Raw genomic sequence first — 23,259 nt, forward strand, 5'->3', positions numbered from 1 at the left:
AGATATTTATTATCACAGATTGTAAAAGAAATCCAAACATATTTCTAAAGTGATTATAAAGAATGAATGAGTTCATTATTACATGTATTGGTAGGTGCTGCAGTCCAGTGATTCGGTGGCGAGACATGAGAGGAAGTCGTTGGAAACAGCTGGCAGGAACGGACGAAGGCGGCGGCCGAACCACATCTGGACGAAGGCGGGATCGTTGAGGACGGTCATGTTGACGACAAGCAGCCGGAGTTCTCGTATGGAGTCCAGGATCATGGGGGCAGAAGGATGGTCAGGACGGAGCGTCTGCAACAAGAAATGATCCACGGTAAATTTTGAGCTACAGGAAAGAATCAGAATAAACTAAAATTAAATAAAGATTCCTCATCATATGTTATTTTTAATCATCTCATAAAATACTGACCACGAACTGTCAGGGTGTACGCACTACTGTTAAAATTCAATATCTCTATGCAGGTTATTGTACGTTTGAAAACAATAATACATTTTCAAGACTAGCAGATATTTGGATTTTCTGTTGGATTATATAGGATACATGGCATACAACAGATCGGAAATGTTTAGAAATTTTTTATCATGATATTCAGTCTTAAGTTTCAAACTGCTGGAATTTTAACACCTTATACTTTGACACTATATTAACCAACTTTCAGGTTAAAAAAATATATAAAAATCAGTATTAGGCCAAATCTCAGTGATGAGCCTGAAAACTGCAAGCGGAGCACCGCTGGTTGGAACCAAAAGCCAGTCTTACGGTGATGCTCAGCAGATCCAGAGCTTGATCCAGGACCTTGGAGGCTTTGGATAGCAACAGCTTCCAGGCAGCTTTGGAGCCGCTTGAGTTGGAGACCCTATCACAGCCCAACATGGCTGCCAGATCCCTAGCTGTTAAACCTGACAGCTGGAGAGGAGAATGACAACAGACCAGATGTTGAACCAAACATGAAACCATATTCCCTCAGCTGCAGTTTGAGGACAGATGATGATGCGACGTCTTACAGAGGCACAGGCAAATTCCTCCACAGAGAAGTTGCAGTGCCGTTCGGCCATCGTTGATCTGTCTAGGAGGATCTGAAGCTCTGTGCTGTAACACAAAGTGATTCATGTTTCCTTTATTTTACATGAAATGTTTAGGGAGGAATATAAAAAAGTCTTTCTCAACCCTACCTGTTGACTCCCATGCATATGTCTGTCTCTGTGAAAAGTTGCAAGACAAGTTAAGGTATTAATGTAAAAATAATACATAATTTTAAATAAAAGTAGATAAAGAATGGTTATGCAGTGAGAGGAAACTAACCATTTGTCATTGTTTCATTGCACTAGGTAGAGAAAACGATTAAAATGGTTAGTAAGCCTCAAAAACTAATTTGTTCGAAAACATAAAATAAAATGTCCACAGTAACGTATCTTTACCTGCCCACTGTATATGATGCAGTCTGTAATAAAAGCAACAAAAAAATCTAATTAGTTAATTATTAAACAAATGAGAAATGACTTTTCAGTTGACACAAATTGACAATCATGAAATCAATTCTTCAATCTATAATCACTAAGCTGCATTTTGGATATTGAATGTCTTTTTGTATTTAACATGGTAAAGATGTATTGCCAAAGTCTTTACAGCTGATCGAAATTAAAATTGTAACAGTTGGAAATATGTTAAATAAAATGAAAGTAGAAATAACTGGGGAGAGATTTAACACAATTTGTAGCCTAAAAATGTTTCTCTTTGTTTTTATGTATAAAAATCTCACCAGATGGTAGTCGTTTGAATAAAGCCACTTTAGTGTATGTGATGGCTGAAACTAAGTCAGAAGTAGCTGTTGCCATGGCGTCGTCCAGTCTGGTGAACCTGCAAAGCAAAAATATTTTTAATTCAGTCAAACTAAACTTGTTCTGTGATTGGCTAGAATTACTAAAATGATCCGTGTATGGCAAACACCAAAATAACCAGAACAATCAGAGAGAATTAGGAGAGAAAAATGCATTACAATCTTCAAATTCAGTCATGTACATGCAGTATATTCTTTGGTACTTTGGTAGAACTGCCTTTTTAACTGTGACTTCATAATAATTTGTTGGGACGAAGGAAAACATGAAGGCCTTTTATCCAAATACCACAAATATTGTTGCACCCAAACGCTTTAGCATTAGCGTCATCCACAGGAAACGTCTCAAAAATATTGGTCATTGACCCTGACTTTAATTACAAAAACATTTCTGCATTTGTGCATCACTTTAAAAGTCATGGCTTCTTCCTCACAGAGTGGTCAGCCCATATATACACATTTCATATAAACTCACAGTGTTTTGTAGGATGGGCAGGAAAGGAAAATACTTCCCTGTTGGACAAGAGGAAAAAGTGGAAAATTAGTTACTACCTTATAGTGGCAGTATTATGCATTTTCCAGGCATGTAGCATAATTTTATAGCACAATCAATGATGTAAAGCTCAAAAAAGTCACATTTACATAAACAAAAATCTGCAAACCACTGAATCATGATGGATTTTTCTTACCATCTCGGTGAATCTCACGAAGGATAACAGGAACTCTACAAAACTTCTCTCCGGCGCTACGATCATGTAATCAAAGAGCATGTTGATGACAACGTCTTTGGTTTCAGGAAGCGTCAGTCCCAGCAGCTCCACTCTCTGATCTGGCGTGAGGAGCTGGAAGACCTCCAGCTACAAAAAAACAAAAGAATAAAGTTGTTTGCCACTATTGTCACTTTGGCCTTTTATTTCAAAATGCTGATTGCTTTTGACAATTTGATCCTCACTGGTTTGAAGAGTGGGTTGAGTTGGATCAGCACACTGATGGGCACAAACTGTGAGAATGGACCGAAGTTGTCGGTCAGCCACTGTGCGCTGTTGTTGAAGGAGGACAAACATCCTGGTCCTGGAAAAGGACAAATTATAGATTTGTGCAAGGCAAAGTATTTATTGCTTTGAATACTATTCACAAAATTTTTAAATTACTCAAATCCTAAAGTTTGTGTGTTTATCTAACATTGAAAGACAGTTTTAAAAATGGCTAACCACAAAATAATAAGTTAACGACGCAAAGCTTGGGGAAATAAAACAGCTGACATGTGCAGTTAACAGGTGACATTGATTTGAAGGATAAAGATTTGTTGTCTTGGAAACACTAGACAATCATTATACAAGTGAAGAGACTTAATGTTTCTCAAAACTCCTTAACTTCTTTATCTTTCAGATCTACATAACATGTTTATTAATATGTCTACATGCACAGTAAGGATCAGTGTGTTTGCAGGTTCCTACCTGCAGTGTTGTTTGTCAGAAAACCTGTGATGAAGTGTGTCAAGACAGACAGCTGCCTTTCTTTCAACATGACTGACTGAAGCTCGCTAAATGTCTTCACGCTGAAAATGACAAAGATATTTTATTATCGCAGATTGTAAAAGAAATCCAAATATATTTCTAAAGTGATTATAAAGAATGAATGAGTTCGTTGTTACATGTAGTGGTAGGTGCTGCAGTCCAGTGATTTGGAGGAGAGACATGAGAGGAAGTCGTCGGAAACAGCTGGCAGGAACGGACGAAGGCGGCGGCCGAACCACATCTGGACGAAGGCGGGATCGTTGAGGACGGTCATGTTGACGACAAGCAGCCGGAGTTCTCGTATGGAGTCCAGGATCATGGGGGCAGAAGGATGGTCAGGACGGAGCGTCTGCAACAAGAAATGATCCACGGTAAATTTTGAGCTACATGAAAGTTCTTGATTGGAGATCAAAGAAAGCAGAATGATGAGTTTAGGTGGTTCGACAAAGAATTGGTCTTGGGTGTGTTTACATGCATCCATCCGGGTTATTGCACTTCTTATTAAAATAAATGTTCATCCCAAATAGATATTTATTTCTTGTCATATTGCAGGTGGGAAATGTTTGTAAATGACAATAGTAAATTCATAACTTCACGACTTTATTGCTATATTTAGCGTCTTTCAGAAAAAAAAGACAAATTGGGCCAAAATCAGAATCGGCGGGTCAGGATTTTAAATATCAGTGATGAGCCTGAAAACTGCAAGCGGAGCACCGCTGGTTGGAACCAAAAGCCAGTCTTACGGTATTGCTCAGCAGATCCAGAGCTTGATCCAGGACCTTGGAGGCTTTGGATAGCAGCAACTTCCAGGCAGGTTTGGAGCCGCTTGAGTTGGAGAACCTATCACAGCCCAACATGGCTGCCAGATCCCTAGCTGTTAAACCTGACAGCTGGAGAGGAGAATGACAACAGACCAGATGTTGAACCAAACATGAAACCATTTTCCCTCAGCTGCAGTTTGAGGACAGATGATGATGCGACGTCTTACAGAGGCACAGGCAAATTCCTCCACAGAGAAGTTGCAGTGCCGTCCGGCCATCGTTGATCTGTCTAGGAGGATCTGAAGCTCTGTGCTGTAACACAAAGTGATTCATGTTTCCTTTATTTTACATGAAATGTTTAGGGAGGAATATAAAAAAGTCTTTCTCAACCCTACCTGTTGACTCCCATGCATATGTCTGTCTCTGTGAAAAGTTGCAAGACAAGTTAAGGTATTAATGTAAAAATAATACATAATTTTAAATAAAAGTAGATAAAGGTTGGTTATGCAGTGAGAGGAAACTAACCATTTGTCATTGTTTCATTGCACTAGGTAGAGAAAACGATTAAAATGGTTAGTAAGCCTCAAAAAACTGATTTGTTTGAAAAATAAAAATACAAAGTTCTATAATGACATATCTTTACCTGCCCACTGTATATGATGCAATCTGTGATAAAAGCACAAAAAATGAATAATTTAAAACCTCTTGTCAATTATTAAAGAAATAAGAAATTAATTGACACAAACTTAATTCACAAAGTTATTTCTTGATTACTTTTCAAAAGGCAACAATCAGTCAAATTGCATATTGAATATTGTCTCTATGTATTTAACACTATATTGAAATACAAGAAAATTATTATCTAAGCGGAACGGCCTTAACATGCAACTAAATTCATCATTGTTGTTACAGTTTGTTGGGAAAATGTTATATAAAGAAAATAAAATTAAAGAAGAGAATTTTGGGAGGAGATTTAACAGAACAGCATTTGTATTCAACAATGTTGCTTCTTTTTGTAAAACTCACCAAGTGGTAGTTGTTTGGACAAAGAGAGTTTAGTGTTTGTGATGGCTAAAACTATGTCAGGAGAAGTGGTTGCCATGGTGATGTCCAGTCTGGTGAATCTGCACGGCAAAAATATTTTAAATTTAGTCAAACTAAACTCATTCTGTGGTCTGCAAGAATCACCAACATCATCTATGTGTAGGAAAAAATAAAAATAATCAGAATAATCAGAGAGAAGATGAATTTAAAACAAACATGCTATTATCATTTATACATTCATAAGTTTTAGTACATGTTCTTAGTGTTTTGGTAGAATTGTCTTTAACATTCTATTTGATGTTCTTACATGTTGTTTACACGATAGTTTTTTCTAATAATGCCATTTATTTAGATGCTGCTACCGCCAGGCTCCGCATTAGACATGGCATTCTTAGGCATGGAAGCTTTTTTTCGTTTATCCAAATAAAACAAATATCGTTACACAAAACATTTCAGTTTTGGTTTCATCCACATGATGCCTCAAAAAATGATGCTCTTTGTCCTCCAAGCCTCTCTCTTCACTTGTTCATATTTCTATATTGCAGGTTTGATCTGAACTCACAGTGTTTTGTAGGATGAACAGGAAAGGTTCAACTGTTGGACAAAAGGAAGAAAAGGAAAAATGAGTTACTACCTTAAACACAAAATCCTCAGAAACCCTAAATTATAATTGTCTTACCATCTTAGTGAACATGACCAAAGATGACAGGAACTCTGTGAATTTCCTTTCCTCTGGTGCTTCGGTCATGTAATCAAAGAGCATGTTGATGACGGCGTCTGTGCTTTCAGGAAGCGTCAGTCCCAGCAGCTCCACTCTCTGATCTGGCGTGAGGAGCTGAATGACGTCAAACTATTTAAAAAAAGAAGAAAACAAAAAGTTATTTCGCCTTACTTTTAAAAAGTACTGATTGTTTTTGACAATCTGATCCTCACTGGTTTGAAGAGTGGGTTGAGACGGATCAGGTTGCTGATGATCGCAAACTGTGAGAATGGACCGAAGTTGTCGGTCAGCCACTGTGCGCTGTTGTTGAAGGAGGGCAAACATCTTGGATCTGGAAAAGGTCAAGAAAATGAAGATTTGTTTGCTTGCACCAAAAACAAAGAAAAATGTTTATTGCTTTGAGCATTTACTGTTTTAAAAGAAATAATATCCTAAAGTTTGTGTGTTTATATGTCTAACATGGAAAGTAATGAAAAAAATCAACGAGCACAAAGAGCTACAAGACAAAGGGTTTGGATAAATAAATTAAGAAAACAACTCAACAGATGACATTGATTTGAAAGGTGTTGTCGTGGAAACACTAGACAATCATTTTAGAAGTGATGGGTCAATAGTGTTTCTCAAAACTCCTTAACTTCTTTATCTTTCAGATCTACATAACATGTTTATTAATATGTCTACATGCACAGTAAGGATCAGTGTGTTTGCAGGTTCCTACCTGCAGTGTTGTTTGTTGTCAGAAAACCTGTGATGAAGTGTGTCAAGACAGACAGCTGCCTTTCTTTCAACATGACTGACTGAAGCTCGCTAAATGTCTTCACGCTGAAAATGACAAAGATATTTATTATCACAGATTGTAAAAGAAATCCAAACATATTTCTAAAGTGATTATAAAGAATGAATGAGTTCATTATTACATGTATTGGTAGGTGCTGCAGTCCAGTGATTCGGTGGCGAGACATGAGAGGAAGTCGTTGGAAACAGCTGGCAGGAACGGACGAAGGCGGCGGCCGAACCACATCTGGACGAAGGCGGGATCGTTGAGGACGGTCATGTTGACGACAAGCAGCCGGAGTTCTCGTATGGAGTCCAGGATCATGGGGGCAGAAGGATGGTCAGGACGGAGCGTCTGCAACAAGAAATGATCCACGGTAAATTTTGAGCTACAGGAAAGAATCAGAATAAACTAAAATTAAATAAAGATTCCTCATCATATGTTATTTTTAATCATCTCATAAAATACTGACCACGAACTGTCAGGGTGTACGCACTACTGTTAAAATTCAATATCTCTATGCAGGTTATTGTACGTTTGAAAACAATAATACATTTTCAAGACTAGCAGATATTTGGATTTTCTGTTGGATTATATAGGATACATGGCATACAACAGATCGGAAATGTTTAGAAATTTTTTATCATGATATTCAGTCTTAAGTTTCAAACTGCTGGAATTTTAACACCTTATACTTTGACACTATATTAACCAACTTTCAGGTTAAAAAAATATATAAAAATCAGTATTAGGCCAAATCTCAGTGATGAGCCTGAAAACTGCAAGCGGAGCACCGCTGGTTGGAACCAAAAGCCAGTCTTACGGTGATGCTCAGCAGATCCAGAGCTTGATCCAGGACCTTGGAGGCTTTGGATAGCAACAGCTTCCAGGCAGCTTTGGAGCCGCTTGAGTTGGAGACCCTATCACAGCCCAACATGGCTGCCAGATCCCTAGCTGTTAAACCTGACAGCTGGAGAGGAGAATGACAACAGACCAGATGTTGAACCAAACATGAAACCATATTCCCTCAGCTGCAGTTTGAGGACAGATGATGATGCGACGTCTTACAGAGGCACAGGCAAATTCCTCCACAGAGAAGTTGCAGTGCCGTTCGGCCATCGTTGATCTGTCTAGGAGGATCTGAAGCTCTGTGCTGTAACACAAAGTGATTCATGTTTCCTTTATTTTACATGAAATGTTTAGGGAGGAATATCAAAAAGTCTTTCTCAACCCTACCTGTTGACTCCCATGCATATGTCTGTCTCTGTGAAAAGTTGCAAGACAAGTTAAGGTATTAATGTAAAAATAATACATAATTTTAAATAAAAGTAGATAAAGAATGGTTATGCAGTGAGAGGAAACTAACCATTTGTCATTGTTTCATTGCACTAGGTAGAGAAAACGATTAAAATGGTTAGTAAGCCTCAAAAACTAATTTGTTCGAAAACATAAAATAAAATGTCCACAGTAACGTATCTTTACCTGCCCACTGTATATGATGCAGTCTGTAATAAAAGCAACAAAAAAATCTAATTAGTTAATTATTAAACAAATGAGAAATGACTTTTCAGTTGACACAAATTGACAATCATGAAATCAATTCTTCAATCTATAATCACTAAGCTGCATTTTGGATATTGAATGTCTTTTTGTATTTAACATGGTAAAGATGTATTGCCAAAGTCTTTACAGCTGATCGAAATTAAAATTGTAACAGTTGGAAATATGTTAAATAAAATGAAAGTAGAAATAACTGGGGAGAGATTTAACACAATTTGTAGCCTAAAAATGTTTCTCTTTGCTTTTATGTATAAAAATCTCACCAGATGGTAGTCGTTTGAATAAAGCCACTTTAGTGTATGTGATGGCTGAAACTAAGTCAGAAGTAGCTGTTGCCATGGCGTCGTCCAGTCTGGTGAACCTGCAAAGCAAAACTATTTTTAATTCAGTCAAACTAAACTTGTTCTGTGATTGGCTAGAATTACTAAAATGATCCGTGTATGGCAAACACCAAAATAACCAGAACAATCAGAGAGAATTAGGAGAGAAAAATGCATTACAGTCTTCAAATTCAGTCATGTACATGCAGTATATTCTTTGGTACTTTGGTAGAACTGCCTTTTTAACTGTGACTTCATAATAATTTGTTGGGACGAAGGAAAACGTGAAGGCCTTTTATCCAAATACCACAAATATTGTTGCACCCAAACGCTTTAGCATTAGCGTCATCCACAGGAAACGTCTCAAAAATATTGGTCATTGACCCTGACTTTAATTACAAAAACATTTCTGCATTTGTGCATCACTTTAAAAGTCATGGCTTCTTCCTCACAGAGTGGTCAGCCCATATATACACATTTCATATAAACTCACAGTGTTTTGTAGGATGAACAGGAAAGGTTCAACTGTTGGACAAAAGGAAGAAAAGGAAAAATGAGTTACTACCTTAAACACAAAATCCTCAGAAACCCTAAATTATAATTGTCTTACCATCTTAGTGAACATGACCAAAGATGACAGGAACTCTGTGAATTTCCTTTCCTCTGGTGCTTCGGTCATGTAATCAAAGAGCATGTTGATGACGGCGTCTGTGCTTTCAGGAAGCGTCAGTCCCAGCAGCTCCACTCTCTGATCTGGCGTGAGGAGCTGAATGACGTCAAACTATTTAAAAAAAGAAGAAAACAAAAAGTTATTTCGCCTTACTTTTAAAAAGTACTGATTGTTTTTGACAATCTGATCCTCACTGGTTTGAAGAGTGGGTTGAGTTGGATCAGCACACTGATGGGCACAAACTGTGAGAATGGACCGAAGTTGTCGGTCAGCCACTGTGCGCTGTTGTTGAAGGAGGACAAACATCCTGGTCCTGGAAAAGGTCAAGACATTATAGATTTGTGCAAGGCAAAGTATTTATTGCTTTGAATACTATTCACAAAATTTTTAAATTACTCAAATCCTAAAGTTTGTGTGTTTATCTAACATTGAAAGACAGTTTTAAAAATGGCTAACCACAAAATAATAAGTTAACGACGCAAAGCTTGGGGAAATAAAACAGCTGACATGTGCAGTTAACAGGTGACATTGATTTGAAGGATAAAGATTTGTTGTCTTGGAAACACTAGACAATCATTATACAAGTGAAGAGACTTAATGTTTCTCAAAACTCCTTAACTTCTTTATCTTTCAGATCTACATAACATGTTTATTAATATGTCTACATGCACGGTAAGGATCAGTGTGTTTGCAGGTTCCTACCTGCAGTGTTGTTTGTCAGAAAACCTGTGATGAAGTGTGTCAAGACAGACAGCTGCCTTTCTTTCAACATGACTGACTGAAGCTCGCTAAATGTCTTCACGCTGAAAATGACAAAGATATTTTATTATCGCAGATTGTAAAAGAAATCCAAATATATTTCTAAAGTGATTATAAAGAATGAATGAGTTCATTGTTACATGTAGTGGTAGGTGCTGCAGTCCAGTGATTTGGAGGAGAGACATGAGAGGAAGTCGTCGGAAACAGCTGGCAGGAACGGACGAAGGCGGCGGCCGAACCACGTCTGGACGAAGGCGGGATCGTTGAGGACGGTCATGTTGACGACAAGCAGCCGGAGTTCTCGTATGGAGTCCAGGATCATGGGGGCAGAAGGATGGTCAGGACGGAGCGTCTGCAACAAGAAATGATCCACGGTAAATTTTGAGCTACATGAAAGTTCTTGATTGGAGATCAAAGAAAGCAGAATGATGAGTTTAGGTGGTTCGACAAAGAATTGGTCTTGGGTGTGTTTACATGCATCCATCCGGGTTATTGCACTTCTTATTAAAATAAATGTTCATCCCAAATAGATATTTATTTCTTGTCATATTGCAGGTGGGAAATGTTTGTAAATGACAATAGTAAATTCATAACTTCACGACTTTATTGCTATATTTAGCGTCTTTCAGAAAAAAAAGACAAATTGGGCCAAAATCAGAATCGGCGGGTCAGGATTTTAAATATCAGTGATGAGCCTGAAAACTGCAAGCGGAGCACCGCTGGTTGGAACCAAAAGCCAGTCTTACGGTATTGCTCAGCAGATCCAGAGCTTGATCCAGGACCTTGGAGGCTTTGGATAGCAGCAGCTTCCAGGCAGGTTTGGAGCCGCTTGAGTTGGAGAACCTATCACAGCGCAACATGGCTGCCAGATCCCCAGCTGTTAAACCTGACAGCTGGAGAGGAGAATGACAACAGACCAGATGTTGAACCAAACATGAAACCATTTTCCCTCAGCTGCAGTTTGAGGACAGATGATGATGCGACGTCTTACAGAGGCACAGGCAAATTCCTCCACAGAGAAGTTGCAGTGCCGTCCGGCCATCGTTGATCTGTCTAGGAGGATCTGAAGCTCTGTGCTGTAACACAAAGTGATTCATGTTTCCTTTATTTTACATGAAATGTTTAGGGAGGAATATCAAAAAGTCTTTCTCAACCCTACCTGTTGACTCCCATGCATATGTCTGTCTCTGTGAAAAGTTGCAAGACAAGTTAAGGTATTAATGTAAAAATAATACATAATTTTAAATAAAAGTAGATAAAGGTTGGTTATGCAGTGAGAGGAAACTAACCATTTGCCATCGTTACATTGCACTAGGTAGAGAAAACGATTAAAATGGTTAGTAAGCCTCAAAAAACTAATTTGTTCGAAAACATAAAATAAAATGTCCACAGTAACGTATCTTTACCTGCCCACTGTATATGATGCAGTCTGTAATAAAAGCAACAAAAAAATCTAATTAGTTAATTATTAAACAAATGAGAAATGACTTTTCAGTTGACACAAATTGACAATCATGAAATCAATTCTTCAATCTATAATCACTAAACTGCATTTTGGATATTGAATGTCTTTTTGTATTTAACATGGTAAAGATGTATTGCCACAGTCTTTACAGCTGATCGAAATTAAAAATGTAACAGTTGGAAATATGTTAAATAAAATGAAAGTAGAAATAACTGGGGAGAGATTTAACACAATTTGTAGCCTAAAAATGTTTCTCTTTGTTTTTATATATAAAAATCTCACCAGATGGTAGTCGTTTGAATAAAGCCACTTCAGTGTATGTGATGGCTGAAGCCACGTCAGAAGAAGCTGTTGCCATGGCGTCGTCCAGTCTGGTGAACCTGCAAGGCAAAAATATTTTCAATTGAATCAAACTAAACCTGTTCTGTGCTCGGTCATCGATGTGAGGCAAACAACAGTATACATCAGAGAGATGATTTAAAAAAAGTTTCATTACTTTATTTAACTTGCAAAGTTTTGCAAACTTTGCAAGATGTTTGCAAAACGTCTTGCAAAAAGAGAAGTTTTGCATATACTTCTCTTCCTGAGACATAGATGCAGGAAGTGTCTTCCTGCATCTACCTTCTAGATGCTGGAAGTATATATAGGATCATGACTTGTCGTGTGAACAAACTTATTCACGTGTGATTTTAATTGCATTTCTTATTTAATGAAACAAAACAATTGTGAAATTGTGTTTTTGACATTATCCAATATCAACAAAGTTTTGCGCACAATTGTAATGAAAATGCAGCTTATGAGCTCATAGGACACTCATTGAAAAGAAAACAATACTGCTGACGACAGCCCTCCAGTCCTGTTTTACTCTATGATGTGACATAATCATGCTTATCTTTCCTAGGCACACACTAGTTTCCTAGGAACTACCATCACTTCAGCCTCATTTGGCATTTCTGGCTACAACTTTCATCGTATATATTGCAGGTTTGATCTGAACTCACAGTGTTTTGTAGGATGAGCAGGAAAGGTTCAACTGTTGGATAAAAACAAGAAGAGGACAAATGAGCTACTACCTTAAAAACAAAAGTCCTGAATCATAACAAACTTCTTACCGTCTCGGAAATCATAACCAAAGATGACAGGAACTCTGTGAATTTCCTTTCCTCTGGTGCTTCGGTCATGTAATCAAAGATCATGTTGATGACGGCGTCTGTGCTTTCAGGAAGCTTCAGTCCCAGCAGCTCTGCAGTCTGATTTGGTGTGAGGAGATGTAAGGCCTCGAGCTACAAAAAAAAAAAAAAGTTATTTGGCCTTGTCTTTTTTTAAAAAGCACTGATTTTTTTTCGACAATCTGATCCTCACTGGATTGAAGAGTGGGTTGAGACGGATCAGGTCGCTGATGATCACAAACTGTGAGAATGGACCGAAGTTGTCGGTCAGCCACTGTGCGCTGTTGTTGAAGGAGGACAAACATCCTGGACCTGGAGCCGATCAGGAAGAAGCAGAAAGGTCCGTAAATACCCAAAGATGTGCATCTTAATGTAAATATAACTGAAACATATCAATGCAGATTTATTAAAGAGTGAGCGTTCACCTGAGTGAGCGTTCAGAAGGAAACGAAGGATGAAATCCTTCAGGACCACAAGCCGCTGTTGGAAGGGCATCTCCTCAAAGTGGCCAACAAACACCTGCAGTCTGAGGACGAATGTCAGATCCCACAATGTATTCAGAATAAAACAGATGCAAAATGATGCAATTAAAAGTAAATACTTTGTGTTTAGAACATATACATGTCAAACAAGTAACACCTAGATTGACAGGATGAAATCTATTTTCAGACATGTCACAAAGCAAGAACTAATAAGTTCAACTTAGAATCAACTCTGGGAAGTTTGTATATTTTATTATTAAACTTTAAGTTCTTATATTTCCATTAAAAAAAACAAGAACCAAACACAACATGCTATTAGGGGTGGGCATTTATCATCTCGTTTAGCACTTATGACAAATTTCTTATTGTGATAAGAAATCTCATTTATTGTTGTCTCAATAAAGTCAATTAATGATGTTGGAACAAAAAACAAAACTGACAGTCATACACTTACCTAAAAAAGAAGTAGCAATTTTTTTAACAGAATTTTTATCGTTGCCACAATTGTACCCCAAACTATCGCGATAAAATTCTAAACCCATATCGCTCGCCCCTAACATGCTATGCTACTCAAACATAAGACACGTGACACGGCTTGTTTTGCTTAAAGTGTCCTGACTCACATTTGCTGATATGATGGACAGCTCAAGTTCCTGCTGGTCAGACAGAGCAGGAAGCGCCCCGACGCAAATGGCAGGAAGACGCTTAGACGCTCTGTGAACCACAAGTGGATCACGCCGCTGTCCGTCAGCTCCTCATCGGTCAGCGCCGACAGCCTGATTTCCTCTATCACATCCAAAATTTCCTCCACTGACGGGATCATTCCCACCGACTGTAAGAAGAGTAAACCAGTTTCACGTAAAGCAAGAATAAAGACGCTTGAAAATGAGACCATACTCCCAAAAGCTGCTGACCGTGTTGGCCAGCATGTCCAGCGCTGGGTTCAAAACGCTGGAGAGTTTCGTCAGCAGCAACTTCCACAGGACCCTGGAATGGCTGCCGTTGCCGGGCAGATTACACCTCATCAGGGAAGCCAGCTGTTCAGCCGTGAAGTCATCCAGCTGTGAGTGGAAGACAGTGAGACGAACCTGCAGTGCATCAGAACACCTTCACCCCGACTGTCACTCATTGAGTCGTAGTTACCTGAGCACAAGCATATTCCTCCAAGGTGAAGCTACATGACACATGCACGTGGTCGTTGAGGTATGACTGAAGAACGGAGCTGAGAAAGTTCACTTCATGTTAGTTATTAAAGTCTAAATATGAGCTAGATAGGTTTTATTTCATTTTGTACTCATCAGGCAGAATTACCTGTTGATGCTTTGGCAGATTAAAGTTCCTGTCAAACAACAGGGAAAAAATATGATTTCATATATTTTAAAACTACCTTGAAAATAACTTGATGAGAAATAAAATAAAACTTAGCACATAATTCTTACTGTTGATCTGCGTGTCTTGGCACTGTGAATGATATATTATAATTTTTAATTTCTTACCAACATGCAAAAAAAAAGTTACTGGAAAATGACTTCAGGATAAAATACTCACCGTGACTTCTGCCGGTACACACTCTGTCAAAAACAAACAAAAACAACATATTCAGTCAACAACACCACAATAATTGAACTTTTAGCCTGTTGTTGCTTGTGTGGGTGTTAGTTCGTTTTTGGTTTTGGTGTTTCAGGTTGAGGAGAGACTCACCTGCCGGCGCAATTCCCATGAGATCATCTATGCGGGCCCAAATAACCGGCTCCAAGTCTGGAGGTATCATCGTTAGGGCTCCGTACATTCGTTCAAAACTGACGCAATGACAAACAAAACAAATTAAGCCGCAAGGGAAAAAAGAACATAAATAAAAGAAAACAGGATTTTATTAGGTTCAGTGAAAGATGAAAAATGTTTTTGCAAAAATAAATAAATAAATAAATAAAAATCTAATCAAAACTGAATGTTCTGCTGTCTATATTTTGGCTTCCATTGACCATAGAATAGCAGAATTTGATGTTTTGAAGATAAATTCACTAAAAGCCAACATTCCAATTAAAAAAAAAAAAACCTGAAGTTTTATTGATAAAAAGTTTTGGCGCTATGATGAGATGGTTTTTAGGACCACTTTTTAAAAATTGGTTTAATTTGCAAAAACTGCAGTGGAAACCCTTTTTTTCGCACCACACAATCAACAGTGTTGCAACTGACGTGAACCATGAAGAAGACGACGATGGGAAGTGGTTGGATGATGATGGTGTGTTTATTTTTTAATGACTTATGATTTATTCACGCCTGATTTTAATTGCATTTCATAACAGGGTTAATGTCTTTCTCCGTTAGAACCACAGTTGTGAAACTGTGGGGGTTTTTTTTGACATACTGATAAAGGTTTCTGCACATTTGTAATGGAAACACAGCTATTATGTGTGTAAGTTAGTTACCTAGAGGTGTGTAACCTAAAAACATTAGAAGGTACTCACATGAGTTGATAGACACTGCAGGGAGGATTAGCCTCTTCGGCAAGCTGGACCACGAAGTGCAGAACGTCGGTAAATTTTCTGTCTTCTGGTGACTCCAACAAGAAGTCAAACACTGCGTTGATAACGGTGTCTTTGTCCGTTGGACCAGGAAGAGGCAGCAGCAGCATTTCTGCAAGCTGCTTTGGGGTCAGGACCTGCAGAGCTTCCAACTGAGAAAGGAAAAGGGGAAAAAGAAGTGTTTCCAATCACTATCACGAGGGTTTGTTTTTTTAATCCAGCTCGTTGACGGCTCCCAGACTTACCGCAGAGAAATTGGGGTTGAGCTGGTAGAAGTCGATGACAGAGGCAAAGCTTGAGAAGAACCCAAAGTTCAGGTTCACCCATTCTGCACTTTGATTGGCTGAGGAGATGCACTGGGGTTCTGAAAAAATGTTGCACGATAACACATGTTAAGTTACATTTATTTTTTGATGCTTAAATTGGAAATAAATACATTTGCATGTAATACACAAGTAAATACACATAGTTTTTCAAATATACTATTAATTAATTAACAACATATATCTGATTAATAATGATTGCCTTACAGGTAATGAATCTACGAAATAAGCTGCTGGTTAAAATTCACGTCTGGTTTGTGTCTGGCTAAAATTCCACAAAAAAAAAAAAAAAGACTTGTTGAAAGATTTTTTGTTGTCTGAATAAATCAAACTCAAGCTTGTAATCATGATTTCCAGGAAGTAGGTTTGGAACAAATACAACTAAGCACAACATTAGGGAAATCACCAGTGAAATTCAAATTCCAAAATACTTAATTTATCCCAAAGGGAATTTAAATGTTGTAACTCATATTAATTCAAAATTATCCAAACAGTTATTATAGATGCTGATGGTTGTGGGCAGGCACCTACTTCCTGGAAATTATCAAAAACCAAACACCTCGTCTGGGGAAATCAGATCACAGTCTTGTTTTTCTTTGCTCTGAATGTAAACCCTTTGTTCAAAGATGACCTGTTCGAAAAGTGACTAAGAAAGTGATCACAGGAACCCAAATAAGGCTGTTTTGAGGTTACTGATTGGATTTCTCTTTGCCAGCTACACAGAGAGAACATCTATGGCATAAAATCACCAGATATGGCCACAAACGCATTCAGGCATTATGTCTGTATCTTAGCAACAACAGAACTGATGACATCACATGCCGCCCTGAGCAGCGCCATTCGTTGTTAGCTCACTTTTAGCAGCATGGTGAATAATATCGGCAATGTGGTTGTGGGCACCATTATCTTTCCTTCATGTATGGGTTATTTTTCCCCATTGTTCAGCTGATGTTTTAGCTTACCAGTGGCGTTGTGATTCAGGAAAGAGTAGATGAAATATCTGTAGATGTTGTGACTGTACATCATGTCAGCATCCATTTGCCTCATGCTCTCACCAAGTGCTGCCACCCTGCAAGTCGAAAACAGAAAGAGGACGGTAACTAAACCTAGAATTTTTATTTTTGAAATCACAAAATGTGTGAACTCACAGGGTTTGGTAAACGGGGCAGGAGAAGTTTTTGGTGCTCAGGCAGGAGAGGAGGTCTGGGTTTACGTCTGGCAGCAGAGGGAGCAGTTTGATCTGGTACCAGAGTTTGATGAATTCGGGGTCGTCCAGGTGATGTTGGGTCAGAGTTGGAGGCTCATTCTCGTTGAATATCTCCTTAATGTCAGATGCCAGCCCTGCAAAGTTCTGAAAGGAAAACAAAAAAGCACTGACTTGAGTTTTTGTCGCAGCAGTGACAACAGAGAGGAATTATCAGAGTGACTGAGTTCACACTGAAGTCTCTTATGTTTAGAAGGTCAGAGAGGTTAATATGCTCACTGTTGTGGTAAACTCTTTTATCAGGAGGTGCAGACGTTCAGCCAGCTCAGTAATCAGCCTCATGATGGTTTCTTCAGTCATCGTCAGCTCACTTTTAGCAGCGCAGTGCATAATATGGGCTACGTTCTCCACTGCATCGGTCAGCTGAGGGCATCACAAACAACAAGATGGGACGGAAGGTAAAGCAGGATTCTTTTATCGAGCTAAAATATAGAGTAAATTAAAATACAAGTCAGAACCTCACCCCACAAGGGCTCTTATCAAGAGTGACGCTGCAGACATCCTGAAGTTCATCGTATTCATTTTCCCCACCATGTTCCAGAAAACTGCATGAAAACAGAATACACAGCTTCAGACAAAGATGACCAATGAAATTACAATTTTTCTTCTTTAAAATGGCCAGATTGTGGATGAGCAATTAAAGCTGCACTAGGCCACTTAGAGGGTCTCAATTACACACACAAACAAAATGGCAGAAGGTTTTTCCATTTAAAGTTATACGGTCAATTCTTTTTGCTTTCTTAAGTTGAAGTTTTTTTAAAAAATAAATAAATAAAATGTACGCTTCTTACATCACTTTTGAAAGACATATTTAGAAAATCTGATTAAAACACCACAGAAAAAGACTAAACAAATATTTCACTATCTCTAGCATTATTTGTGTAATAAAATAAATACATTCCATTTAGTTTGTGATTAATATATAATTTACATTTTTGAAATGTTATTTATTTACTTAGTATTGTTTGTTTGATTTTATTTAATTTTATTTGCAGGCTTTCATAATTACACCCTTCAGTCACAGTAGCTGAGGCTGATTAGATGAAATTCACAGTAAATGTGTTCACACACACACACAAACAGAAAAAAAAATCACAAAAGTAGCAATGATACCAGGCGTCTATGCAATTCCCATTTTGACAAAAGATCTGAGACCAGGTGATAGCTGTAGATTCCCAGGAGGCAAAAAGGAAATGATAATGTATGTACACATTCTGATTTTCAGAAAAATCATTTTAAAAATGAGTAAAAATAAATAACACATTCAAATAGAGGAAACTTGAGTTTCAAATCTCAATTTTTTACCACATAAAATGTTTGAACCCAGGTAGTACAAGTACTTATAAATACATGTTTACCTACCAAGTAGGTATATATTACCTACTTACAGTTAATATTGAATACATGTTAAACCCAGTGGAAAGTATTTCTGGTGACAATATCTATTGTTTACTGTATGAATATTCACCTGAGCAGATAAAATATAATTAAAACAATGAAGACTGTTGATAAACAAAACGTTTCCCCATACATTTATGGCTTAAACACGTTTGTACTTCATTAAGTGACATAACTGAATGGTTACCCAGAAATTATACTCAAGTGAAAGTTACTTTTGGTTAAAATAATATGACTGTAGCAGACATTTATGGTTGTTGTTGATTTCTTTTTACTTATTATCCATGTCTGGACTACATTTTTGTCAATTAAAAGATCAAATCCAAAACACAAACCAAATCAATTTTGATGAAAGCTAAATGGACCAACAGACTAAAAGACAAAAATATTTGTCAAAGAGCTGTTTGAGAGGGAAGCATGTGAACATAAAGTCAAATAAGCGAGTAATTAGTTTAAACTTAGTCAGTAATTAGTTTAAACTTAGTCTGACTTACTACAGCTCGTGAAAAGCCAGCGTGATGTTTTGGTGCATCAAGTTTTCGTCGTTCGGCAGGAACCTGCGCAGCAGCGGCAGCACCACCTGCTGGTACCAGTCATCCACGTTGGTCACATCAAACTCGGGGATGTCTGGGACCGTGGGCGGCTCATACACGTTTGCCAGCTCAGCCAGAGTCCAGTTGAGCAGGAACTGAGTCAAAGTGGTGCTTTTTATTTCTGAAACATTTCTCTGTAAGACACACACAAGGCCAGGGGAGGGGGATTTAACTTCCTGTTGTCACAATGAAATGGTTAGCTTAAACGTCTCAGGATGTGTTTGTGTGAGTTTATTTACCTGATGTGTAAAAGAAACAAATTCATGAGCAAAACTTCCAATCGGTCTGAAAGCCGTCATGAATCCATTTGCGATCTGTAATGTTAAAAACAAATATTGGGAATTAAAGTTCTGTAGGACGTTTCTTGTTTCTTTAGACAGCGCTCTCTTTTGTTTTAAATTGAAACAATAGTCAGGTATTTTCAAAATTGTGTGTACTATTGCAGCACCAGGAGCTCATGCTGCCCTAGATGAGATGCCGCCCTGGGCAGCTGCCCACATCCCCCATATCAGAAACCGATACTGCTTCAAACTGACAGACTGTACGAAAAAAAAAACAAGACAAAAAAACCTCTCCATTTTGAACAGATGCCAATCAAACTAACAAGAGTTTAAAATGGTTGAATCTAACATATGATAATTATTGTTTATACCACAAGGAAACAAAAAGCCATTAACTGAATATTTAAAAGTTCCATGACACTCAGATCATCTTAAAAAGAAAAAAAAGCTGAGGGTACAATAATTACATGTGTCAATGTACATAAATCTTTTTTTTTTTTTTAGAAACATTGTGATTTACACAATAAAAACCCAAATTAAAAGTTGGAGATATTTAAGAGTGACAGGAATAAAAGATAAATTTATTACAAGGTATTTTTTGGCATTTGCGTGCCTTTGAGTGTGGAAGCTGTACGTCTAACAGCCTGTTTGATCTTGACACCGTTCGCGTGTGATATGTTGCAGGAAGAGCTTTTATGATGATGTATTTTAGAGAAAACAAACATGTTTCATTATTCACAGAAACAATTTGCCCCTGTTTTCCTGGGCTTTCTGCTCCGTCTGCAAATGAAACATAAACAGAAACATGGCTCCTCTAGAACACACGTGTCAAAGTCAAGGCCTGCGGGCCAAATCCGGCTACATTATTCCTGTGAAGCAGAACTTCAACTAAATACAACGAGGTGCATTTACCTCTTTGAGAGTGCTGTGTGGAGATGAATAACCAACTGGCACCACAGACGAGTTTCCAGGGCTGGGAGTCGTTTGCTGACCGGGCAGCAGACTGTTGAAAACCAGGGTCAAGGTGCCGTTGTCCAAACCAGCCACCTCAGGCTTTAAGAGCAGCTCGGCCTTTTGTGCAGGAGAGAGCAGGTGGAGAACCTCCAGCTGTGGCCAGAAACAGACAGAGCGGTGTGACGGGACGAAAAACAAAAACTCATATCGCACGAGTCCTCAAACTCATATATGATAACGTTAAATGTTATGTAAAGTGAGATGGCCATTCGAGTCGTTTATAGGAAGTGAGTCTGACTCACCCCACTGAAGACCATGTTGAGGCTGGTGAAGTCCTTCATTCGGGCCATCGCTCTGAAGGCGCCAAAATTCTTCATCAGCCATTCTTTGCTGCTTTCATTGCCGTTTACACAACCTACAAATGAAGTACATATAAATATGCATCAAGAAATAGGAGCAGATGTACTGTTTATCGGTATCAGGACAGAATAAGGGCAGAAAAATGACATTTATGGAATCTTGGATCCCTTGGACCCCGATTTATTTTTTGATTTTTGAAATGTATATGTAAATTTTGAATAACTTGGCAACAAAAAGCAGTACATAACTGTGAAGAGGGAGATAGGTTTCTTTTTTGTAAATAAACAATCTAGTGTGCCATGCATTTCTATTCAACTCCATGCAACCCTTAAAAAGAAAAAAAAAATTATAAAAGAAACAGTACCATTGATTAGCTTAAGATGTAATTACAAAGGCATATTAGGGACACTGCAGATAAAAAAAAAGGAATAAATGTTTGCCAAACACCTAAACATGTATGAGATTGTGAGAAATAATTTAGGAAACATTTAGAAAATATTTGGCTCTTGAAACTCAATAATTCACCAAGTCTTTTGTAGAATATTTCTGACATTAATCTCAAGATATTAGAGTTATTTTCTCATAAATTTGGGATTTTTTGAAACTCAGAAACTTCCAATATTTTTTCTCAAAACTTTCTGAACTTAGTTCCAAAATTTGAGTTTTTTGGCAGTAGCCAAATCTCTTTTCCTTCCGTCTACAATGGTCCCAATATGCCGTCCTGCGTAACCTAATCTAGATTCCATCTGTGTTGAATCTAATCTCAGGATAACGCAGCTGCTCTGCGAAGGCTTCAGAGGTTAGCTGGAAAACATGAGGGATCAAACAACATGATGAAGACCAAGAAACAGCAAACAGAACTGAACTTTAGCTAGTAAAAGACAATACTCTCTACAAGTGTAAAGCTGGTTGAGTCATAACGCAAAAATATTTTCTTTTCATTGTTGTTTGTGTTGGGCATTTTGTTTGTTCTGCTAATGCAGCGTCCTATGTTTTTCTGGTAACTTTAAACATTACTTTGACTTTAATTGGTCATTTTGACCACTTTTTGCCTTTTTCTCTTTTTATATGCATTTCTTTCTTATGTTGCTTTTATGTACCTGTAACTCTTTCTCCAGACAGGAAGGGGTACATGAAGAACGTGTAGATCCACTTTTGTCTGACTGGATTCATCTCTGAAAAATATTGGCTGAGTTCTCCCACTCTGAAAGGCAAGACAGAAATATCAAAAGACATTTCCAAACAGCTACTATCAAAACTAAGAATAAAGTTGAGAATTAAAAAAATAAAGACGTACACAGTCTGATAAGTGGAGCAGCTGAAGTTCTTTGTGCTGAGGCAGGACAGGAAGTGTTTGGTGATGGAACCCAGCAGAGGTTTGATTTTGACCTCAAGCCACATCTGAACCAGGGCTTCATTCTGGAGAGGATCTGCTCCGGGGTTGAAATTCAAAGCTCCTTCCAGGCTCAGGACCGGCACGTCGGTCATGCTGGATTTCTGTAACAACAGTTAAAATGGATTAAAGTTTACAGGCTTCTGAAAAGGTTCCAAGAAAGAGGCCGTAAGTCTTTTTCCTAGAAGTTTGTCACAGTCTGAAAGCACAAGTGTCATGAACTTGTCAAAAAAAAAAAAAAAAAAAGCAGAAACAATAACAGTAACAACTGGTCTGGTCAGTCTGGAATGCGTGCGGCATTTTTTGGCGTTGCGTGCCGGTAGAAGTCATACCATGAAGGTGTACACGTCCATTGTGGCCTCAAGCATCACTTTCAGCCTCTGCATGTGGTCTTTTCCTGTGTCTGTGGACGGCAAGCCGACACACTGCAGGAAGCGGGAGGTCGCGTCCGCCTCCTTGGGATATTTAACAGAAAGGACATTTTGGTTACAACATTTAACAGCTTTATGCCGTTCCCTGCAAAATCTATTGAATTTTGACTTTTTTTTTCACATTACAACAACAAATCACCCATGCTATTTGCAATTGATATCAGAAAAAGTATGTGAAAATGAGTCAATGTTTTTTTAAAAAAAAAAAAACCCTCTACAAATTAAAATTTAAATGGTTATTGTTAGGTAAATTGTATTATTAGTAATTATCAAATATTTGTTGTATCATGTAGCTTTTGTAGTTACATTTAGATAATGTTTCTGTATGTTAATTAATTCTGATTCCTTCCTAAATCCCTCCTTGGAAGAGAGAGGTGACAGCTACTCTCAGCAGCTGTTGCCCTGCAGGACTTCCTATGAGAGACGGAAGTGTTAATTACTCCCAGCAGAGTTTTACAAGCCTGACAATAAACTCTGCTCTGTGCTTCTTTGTGCTACAAAACCGTTGCTTTGAAGCTATACAACGTGTCCGATTCAACGCCGTGCTTGGAGCAAAAGGGATCTAGAGTATAGATAACATGTGTCTAGATTATTGAATGTCATTAGCGCTGTAACGATGTGCCCCTCCACCCTTTTAGAGTTGCAGCGCCCCTTGT

General features: G+C 38.1%; 1 protein-coding gene across 24 annotated transcripts in view; it reads right to left on the minus strand.

Moving 5' to 3' along the window:
* Window positions 1-23,259, minus strand: part of LOC111608608 — a 73,227-nt gene that overhangs the window by 42,257 nt on the left and 7,711 nt on the right. For 19 of the 24 annotated variants that reach the window (XM_023333630.1, XM_023333635.1, XM_023333649.1 and 16 more), the window contains exons 5-68: window positions 22,505-22,627; window positions 22,077-22,276; window positions 21,880-21,983; window positions 20,722-20,834; window positions 20,378-20,572; window positions 19,424-19,498; window positions 19,086-19,318; window positions 17,657-17,738; window positions 17,413-17,556; window positions 17,078-17,280; window positions 16,892-16,998; window positions 15,852-15,970; window positions 15,550-15,758; window positions 14,783-14,880; window positions 14,630-14,652; window positions 14,521-14,542; window positions 14,393-14,420; window positions 14,225-14,303; window positions 13,996-14,142; window positions 13,705-13,913; window positions 13,025-13,125; window positions 12,793-12,911; window positions 12,543-12,713; window positions 12,432-12,463; window positions 11,713-11,810; window positions 11,372-11,394; window positions 11,255-11,276; window positions 11,125-11,152; window positions 10,957-11,041; window positions 10,712-10,858; window positions 10,106-10,317; window positions 9,909-10,009; window positions 9,401-9,519; window positions 9,147-9,317; window positions 9,030-9,061; window positions 8,480-8,577; window positions 8,139-8,161; window positions 8,023-8,044; window positions 7,893-7,920; window positions 7,725-7,809; window positions 7,480-7,626; window positions 6,799-7,010; window positions 6,600-6,703; window positions 6,094-6,212; window positions 5,840-6,010; window positions 5,723-5,754; window positions 5,143-5,240; window positions 4,760-4,782; window positions 4,642-4,663; window positions 4,512-4,539; window positions 4,344-4,428; window positions 4,099-4,245; window positions 3,493-3,704; window positions 3,296-3,396; window positions 2,791-2,909; window positions 2,528-2,695; window positions 2,314-2,351; window positions 1,764-1,861; window positions 1,423-1,445; window positions 1,307-1,328; window positions 1,177-1,204; window positions 1,009-1,093; window positions 764-910; window positions 83-294 (exon numbers count right to left, since the gene is read on the minus strand). In XM_023333630.1, the coding sequence (XP_023189398.1) occupies window positions 83-294; window positions 764-910; window positions 1,009-1,093; window positions 1,177-1,204; window positions 1,307-1,328; window positions 1,423-1,445; window positions 1,764-1,861; window positions 2,314-2,351; window positions 2,528-2,695; window positions 2,791-2,909; window positions 3,296-3,396; window positions 3,493-3,704; window positions 4,099-4,245; window positions 4,344-4,428; window positions 4,512-4,539; window positions 4,642-4,663; window positions 4,760-4,782; window positions 5,143-5,240; window positions 5,723-5,754; window positions 5,840-6,010; window positions 6,094-6,212; window positions 6,600-6,703; window positions 6,799-7,010; window positions 7,480-7,626; window positions 7,725-7,809; window positions 7,893-7,920; window positions 8,023-8,044; window positions 8,139-8,161; window positions 8,480-8,577; window positions 9,030-9,061; window positions 9,147-9,317; window positions 9,401-9,519; window positions 9,909-10,009; window positions 10,106-10,317; window positions 10,712-10,858; window positions 10,957-11,041; window positions 11,125-11,152; window positions 11,255-11,276; window positions 11,372-11,394; window positions 11,713-11,810; window positions 12,432-12,463; window positions 12,543-12,713; window positions 12,793-12,911; window positions 13,025-13,125; window positions 13,705-13,913; window positions 13,996-14,142; window positions 14,225-14,303; window positions 14,393-14,420; window positions 14,521-14,542; window positions 14,630-14,652; window positions 14,783-14,880; window positions 15,550-15,758; window positions 15,852-15,970; window positions 16,892-16,998; window positions 17,078-17,280; window positions 17,413-17,556; window positions 17,657-17,738; window positions 19,086-19,318; window positions 19,424-19,498; window positions 20,378-20,572; window positions 20,722-20,834; window positions 21,880-21,983; window positions 22,077-22,276; window positions 22,505-22,627 (6,671 nt within the window). The remainder of the gene's footprint in view (window positions 1-82; window positions 295-763; window positions 911-1,008; window positions 1,094-1,176; window positions 1,205-1,306; window positions 1,329-1,422; window positions 1,446-1,763; window positions 1,862-2,313; window positions 2,352-2,527; window positions 2,696-2,790; window positions 2,910-3,295; window positions 3,397-3,492; window positions 3,705-4,098; window positions 4,246-4,343; window positions 4,429-4,511; window positions 4,540-4,641; window positions 4,664-4,759; window positions 4,783-5,142; window positions 5,241-5,722; window positions 5,755-5,839; window positions 6,011-6,093; window positions 6,213-6,599; window positions 6,704-6,798; window positions 7,011-7,479; window positions 7,627-7,724; window positions 7,810-7,892; window positions 7,921-8,022; window positions 8,045-8,138; window positions 8,162-8,479; window positions 8,578-9,029; window positions 9,062-9,146; window positions 9,318-9,400; window positions 9,520-9,908; window positions 10,010-10,105; window positions 10,318-10,711; window positions 10,859-10,956; window positions 11,042-11,124; window positions 11,153-11,254; window positions 11,277-11,371; window positions 11,395-11,712; window positions 11,811-12,431; window positions 12,464-12,542; window positions 12,714-12,792; window positions 12,912-13,024; window positions 13,126-13,704; window positions 13,914-13,995; window positions 14,143-14,224; window positions 14,304-14,392; window positions 14,421-14,520; window positions 14,543-14,629; window positions 14,653-14,782; window positions 14,881-15,549; window positions 15,759-15,851; window positions 15,971-16,891; window positions 16,999-17,077; window positions 17,281-17,412; window positions 17,557-17,656; window positions 17,739-19,085; window positions 19,319-19,423; window positions 19,499-20,377; window positions 20,573-20,721; window positions 20,835-21,879; window positions 21,984-22,076; window positions 22,277-22,504; window positions 22,628-23,259) is intronic. The other 5 variants (XM_023333648.1, XM_023333628.1, XM_023333629.1 and 2 more) reach the window with 5 other exon arrangements.

The sequence above is a fragment of the Xiphophorus maculatus genome, chromosome 5 (genome assembly GCF_002775205.1).
Source record: "Xiphophorus maculatus strain JP 163 A chromosome 5, X_maculatus-5.0-male, whole genome shotgun sequence".
Taxonomy (NCBI): domain Eukaryota; kingdom Metazoa; phylum Chordata; class Actinopteri; order Cyprinodontiformes; family Poeciliidae; genus Xiphophorus; species Xiphophorus maculatus.